Source organism: Pseudorca crassidens, chromosome 1 (genome assembly GCF_039906515.1).
Source record: "Pseudorca crassidens isolate mPseCra1 chromosome 1, mPseCra1.hap1, whole genome shotgun sequence".
In the NCBI taxonomy this organism is placed as follows: domain Eukaryota; kingdom Metazoa; phylum Chordata; class Mammalia; order Artiodactyla; family Delphinidae; genus Pseudorca; species Pseudorca crassidens.
The window spans coordinates 190388767-190394766 of record NC_090296.1 but is presented as its reverse complement, the minus strand read 5'-3'; the positions used below and the strand labels follow the sequence as shown (position 1 = coordinate 190394766).

The following is a 6000-nucleotide window of genomic DNA, read 5'->3' as shown; positions in this document are numbered from 1 at the left end:
TTTCTTCCCTAAGAGTCAGCAGAGCGCTCGGGCACCCCCTGACGTCGCACCGCTCACCCCTTCCGCCCTCCCCAAAGCCCCCATTTCAAGTTCTCTCCTTGAACATAACTCCCGATCTTCCTACAACCCTCCTCGTATTGGGGTAAAGAACTGAAGCTCACTCTTTTCCATACTCGGCTCATCAGTCAATTCTAAAATCTCTTTTCCTTGCAGAGCGCAGATGGGTAAGTTTTTGGGTTTCGGTTGATTTTTTTTTTCCCCCTAAAACTTGCCTGAAACCAGTGAGTCTGGCCCTCGCACACCCGGAATCCCAAGGCGAGGGGTGGGCTGGCCAGGAGGGTCCCCGACACCCAGGGCTGTTGAGAACGAGATCGGCCCCGGGGAGCGGCGAGGAGACGCAGGCGAGCTCGGGGCCCGGAGCCGGGCCCCCCGGGCAGCCGCGCCCCGACTCGCCGACCCCCGCGGCGCCGGCGTCCGGACCCCCGCGCCGGGCAGGGCCCTCGGTCCTGGGGGGACCGGAGGGCCGGCCGGCCGGGCCGAAAGCGCCGCGCCGCGGCCTCCGGCTCCTCCTCGAGGCCAGGCCGGCGGCAGCCGCGCTCCGCCAGCAGGTGGCCCCGGGGTCCCGGCGGCGCCGCCTCCTCCCGGCGCCCCTCCTCCCGCGGGGGCGGTCAGCGCCCCGACCCGGCTGGCACCCCGCCGCCGCCGCCGCCCTCAGCCCGCCCGCCGCGTCCCCGGGGCCGCGCTCGCCGCTGCCGCTGCCGCTGCCGCCGCCGCCGCCGCCGCCGCCGCTGCGTCCGGAGCTGCGCCCAGGCCGACCCGCGGCGAGCGCCCAGGGCGCCGGCAGCCCCGGCCCGCCCTCCCCGCCCCCAACTACTCGCTCCCCAACGGAAAGTTCGGCTCCGGCGGCTTCTCGCCCGGCAGCGGGGATGAGCCGGGGTCGGGGGGCGCGCTGAGCGGCGGCCAGGAGGGGGCAACTTCTCCCGGGAGAGCGCCTCCCGCCGGGCCCCGCCGGCCGCAGCCCCCGGCGGGCTCGAGTGGTTTTTCCCTTGCCTGTGCCTCCCCCCTGCGGATCCAAGAGACGGACCTAGGTCCCCGCGCTCCCGCTGCCGGGTGACAAGAGCCAGCGCCGCCGCCGCCGCCTCGGCCGCCGCTCCCTCCGTCCCTCCGCCCGGCCGGCTGGCCGCTCCCGGCCGCAGCCCCTGCCCTGCCCGCCCGCCTGCCCGCCGCACCATGGAGTTCTCGGAGAGGAAGCGGAGCAGGAAATCCCAGAGCTTCAAACTGGTGAGCCGAGGTAAGCGGCTGGCCGGGCCGGGCCGGGCGGGGGGCGTGCGGGCGGCGGAGCGAGGACTTGGCGCCGCGTAAACAGCCCCCGGCCCCTTGCCCGTCGCCCGGGCCGCGCAGCCAACTCCCGCGGGGCCGGGGCTCCCGGGACCCCCCGGTCCCCTCCCGAGGTGGGGCTGCGGCCGCCGGGCGGCGAGGAAAGTTGTGCCGGGGGGAGGCAGGATGTGATTCCGCGTAAACAAGTCGGAGGGCACATCAGGAAATTAGCAAACAATGACACTTGGGGCGCGGAGAGCCTTCTTTGGTATTCCACTCTTGCGGCTCGGCGGCGGGGTGGGGGAGGACGCCTCTCCATCAGGCGGTGCGAACACCAACCCGGACCAGTGCTTGTGGTGGGTTGGGGGTCGGTGTGTTTTCCAACCCCCAAAGAGGAGGAAGAAAGGTGCTGGTGGCGTTTGGAAGATGGAGAAAGACGCTCATTAGGTGTCCAAGCCCAAATAAGAATTGTTGACATTCAGCGTCTTTTCTGGGTACGTTATTTGGCCTGGAAAGGTGTTTTGGAATAGATCACTTATCCATCAGGTAAGTATTATTAAAAAAAAAAAAAAATCCAGCCGACCCCTGACGATTTAACAGGTGTACACCGCAGTCTCTGGGCTTGGATTTATTTCATCAGGCGAGGGGAAAGTTGAATAGTCCTGCCTGTGGTCAGTGACTTGTTAAGAGTCTCTGTTTTTCCTGATGTGACTTCGAAAAACGATGAGAACTTAAGGGCAGATGTAAAAAAAAAAATCGAAATGCATTGTGTTACCTTAGAGGCAGGTGACTTTTTTCTCCCCATCATGTCACAAGTCCCAATATTGAGTTTAGAATGCTCCTGTTTAAGTATTGCCTTTGAATCAGCTTGAAGTCAGAACCAAACCAGAGAACCTGTCCACTTTGGTCCTCTGTTGTTTTATCTAGCATGGGCATCAGAGCAGAGAGCAAGGCGATTGTGTTACCAACCTGGAGAAGTCCCATGTAAGCTGATGAATATTAGAGGGCGATTGCAATTTCCAGCTAAGCTGAGCTAACTATGATGCAGATTCAGTAAAGCCTGCTTTGGGTTACTCTGAAAATGGTTTGATTATAGACATTTTGGAGCTCTACTCCTGTTTCCTCCTGTTGAGTTCGGATACTGTTTAATGAAAAAAGCCTGAAGTAGTTTTACGTATTCAAAATATTTGGCTTTTCCTTGTCTCTACGTACATTTTGTTCCCCCAGCAGTGTTGATTGCTCAGTCATTTGTACTTTAAAAGTCCTTCCATATTTGACTGGCCTGTTGGTCTATCTGATTCATTCTGGAATGTAGGCTGCTTTCTTATTTATGACCTCAGGAAACCTACTACTTTATCTTAAAAGTGAGAGGAGTTTTGTAGACCTTGTCCTGGGAGGTCTAAGGCCCCAAAAAGGGAATCGCTGTTAACAAGGGACCTCGTCTAGTTTCTTACCTAAGCGATCCTACTTTTTAGAAACAGACAACTGCCAAAGCACAGTAGCCTCTATAGAGAAGCTTGTAAAATACTGTGTCTTAAAGTTTGACTGACATAGCAAGTTTGTTTTTTTCCTTTTTTAAAAAAAAATTATGGGTCTGATTTTTCTCTCTGCTCTGCAGGTGCATTTTTAGAACGTAAACGGTTGCATATTAAAGTGCAGTAGCTGAACGCAAGACTCACTTTCTTATCCAAATTATACTATACTTGACATAACAACTCAGTATTTTTCATGTGTGCTTGCCTGTAAGCTGCTCAAAGCCTGGGGTTTTTCTGGGTAAACTGAGAGTACCAGGTAACTCGAAAGCATACTATTCATCTCCTCATGAAAATGGGTTGTAGAGATAAATTTGGCATCTTCCCCTGGCCTCTGATTGGGCAAGCTTCTTTCTATTCCTTGTAAACATACTTGTCATTTGGAAGAAAAGAAGCCTCGTATGTAATTGGCATCCGTGGGCCAAATTTCCTGCGAAAACTGTGTGATCAAGCAGAAACATTTTCGAAAGTCAAAGTAATAATGTCAAGTCTGTGTACTTCTCCAGAGTAAGCGAAGTTGTAGGGATGACCATGACTACAAATTCTGTGATTAACTGAGTTCTCGAAAATTATATTTATAAATTAAAGTATAGCTTATACCTACTATATATAATGAGATGCTAGCCTTTCTTGCTGATTCACATCTTGTAGGTCATTAGAATTCTAATTTTTCGTTGTCTTCTTACCCCAGATTATCACCATGAGGTCTGTAAGATCTCAGAATTCAGCACCGATGTTAATGGGAAGGCCAAAGAGACACAACCCATTTTTTTAGGTAGGTTCTCATGTCAATGAATTTCTCAGCAAGACAGCATGGCCATTTGCAATTAGAGAGAAGGAAAAAAAAAAAAGAAAAAGATTGTGCCAGAATGGGAAACGTCTGCCATTGCTTAATGTCTGACATTCTTTTCAAGACCTTTTATTTTACGGATTGCCAATATATCCCTTATTAACATTGCTAAAAGTTGTGATTTCAGACATAAATGTTTATTAGTGTCTACACACAGTGCTAATTATCACTCACACCCAGAGCCAGGTGCTGACCGTGCAGTTCTGTGGCTCTGCGTTCGCCCCATTTACATTGCATATTCACTGGCATGCTTCACCGGCAGTAGTTTGTGTAATTGGGGTATTACATCTTTGACATCTGGGTAACAGAAATTCAATTTCCAAGAAGCTGCTATTTGTTTGGTTCTGCCTCTGCCTTGGGTGGGACAGAGGATTAATATGCTGTCTGACGATAATGTCCCTTCACCTCTGTGGCCTGGTTGCTAATCCTGCCACGACAAAATTAAATTAACTCTCCAGCCAAAAAGCGGAAGGAAGAGAAAAGTGTGATTGTCCGCCGAACCACCTCTCGATAGGACTAGCGATCACGGAGCCGCTTCTCATCTGTCTGGCTTTGTTTTCATTTCACACCAGCATCGGTGGTCAGAGAGAAGAGCCACACTTTGCTCTCCCCACCCTCCTTCCCAGCTCACCCCAGGGCCAAGCAGAGCCAAGCAGCATCTTGGAGGCCATCCGACAAGAGTAGCTGCGTGATGGATAAGTAGGTCCCCCAAGACGATGCCCCTCTCTCCAAGTGTGGTTTTTGGTGCACATACTGTACCTGAGGGGCCTTGCCTGTGCAGTTTGTTTTTTGCAGACCATGAGCCCCAAATTAAACGATTTAGGGTTTTGCCACGAAGAATGAAGTACCCGTGAGGTTGGAGTGGAGGGTACATCATGGCGCTTGGCCTTCACCTTGCCCATCCCCAATACCTCCTCGAGCCCCAGGGGCAGGGTGAGAGCCGGGTGCCGCACACGAGGAAACAACACGGGAGACGGTCCTGGCAAGAGCCATTGAAAGCAAGGGCCAGAATGGCCGTATCTCTGGGGAGAGTTGATAGGTCTTAAGGAAGCAGGATGTGTGCTCAGACCCAATGTACTGCCAGTTAAAACAACGAGGAAGCCAGGCAGTGGGGCGTTCTCACTCTTTTGCTTTGAGGAAGAGAAAGGGTGGGTTGCAAAGGACCAAGAAGTCAAACAGATAATGAGTAGAGGTAAAAGAGGAGGGAAATAATGGCATTTCTTCCACAAGTGAGCACCAGAGGCACGCGAATCTTTCCATCCGGGCAGAGAGCATGACTGAGGCCAGCACTGTTCTTAACACCTGTTTACTGTTCAGAGGTCTAGAACCCAAAACGTTCACAGTCAAGCGAAACGCTAAGACCCAGCAGGAGCATATTCCTGGATTGTACTCTCTTCAGTTCCTTCAGCTTACTCAGAATCCTGTATTTTCAGTTCCCTAAACTCAATCGGTTGGAAATTCTATATATCAAAGCACCACCCGATCTAACCATTTGAAATGAAGAACTTGCCTATTAGTAGAAAAACGTACATTTAACATAAAAAAGAACATCACATCCTTGGTTTCGTTCATCTCCAACAAAGCAGGCTTTCCCCCCCTTTCTGCTCCCTACTTGAAAAATGGTGAGGGCGCTCTACAGTAGGTGGATTCTGGGTACGAGAGAGTGAAGGATGCAGAGCGGGAAGATGCTAGCGCTCGGAATTCGGTAAAAGGTAAACTCTCCACGGGGCAGGGCTGGCTTCGTTTTTCCTAGCTCGAGTCCAGGAAGATAAGAGAACATCAGTGAAAGGCCAGGCTTGGGATAAGTTTCTCAGTTGTTGGTCAGGGAGGCCTTTGACATCAAGAGACAAAAGATGGACCAGCATAAAATGCCTGGGTTATTCTCAGTCTTCTGCTCATTCTGGGAAAAGTGTGATATGGTTCCCAAAGAACATTTCTCTTTTGTGATCTTCAGGTCAGTTTGGAAAAGAAAAAAAGTGGAAGAGCAAACGATGACACAAACCTGATATCTAGAGTAATTGAGAATAGTTACTGATAGCATGTGAGAATCAGAATTCTGTTGTTGACAGTGTAATACAGTGGACTTTTATTTAGCTAATAGTTCTTATTCACAAATGTAAATCATGTTTGTTTCGTAAATGGCTTGAGTCTACCCATAATATTACTCATTATGGCGTAGAATTCTGCGTGAGGTCCGTGACATCCAAGGGAGTCTGTTAGCAAAATAGCAGAACTGTTTCACCTATAACGCATTCCTCACACATGGCCCTCGGGATGCTGTACGGGATTTTCTGTGTTCAC

General features: G+C 51.6%; 1 protein-coding gene across 15 annotated transcripts in view; it reads left to right on the top strand.

Moving 5' to 3' along the window:
- Positions 1-798: 798 nt before the first annotated feature.
- Positions 799-6000, top strand: part of BEND7 (BEN domain containing 7) — a 76878-nt gene continuing 71676 nt past the window's right edge. For 10 of the 15 annotated variants that reach the window (XM_067703760.1, XM_067703740.1, XM_067703749.1 and 7 more), the window contains exons 1-2: positions 799-1291; positions 3541-3624. In XM_067703760.1, the coding sequence (XP_067559861.1) occupies positions 1231-1291; positions 3541-3624 (145 nt within the window). In that variant the 5' untranslated portion in view covers positions 799-1230. Of the gene's footprint in view, positions 1292-1471; positions 1864-3540; positions 3625-6000 lie in introns of those variants that run through there. The other 5 variants (XM_067703784.1, XM_067703789.1, XM_067703797.1 and 2 more) reach the window with 5 other exon arrangements.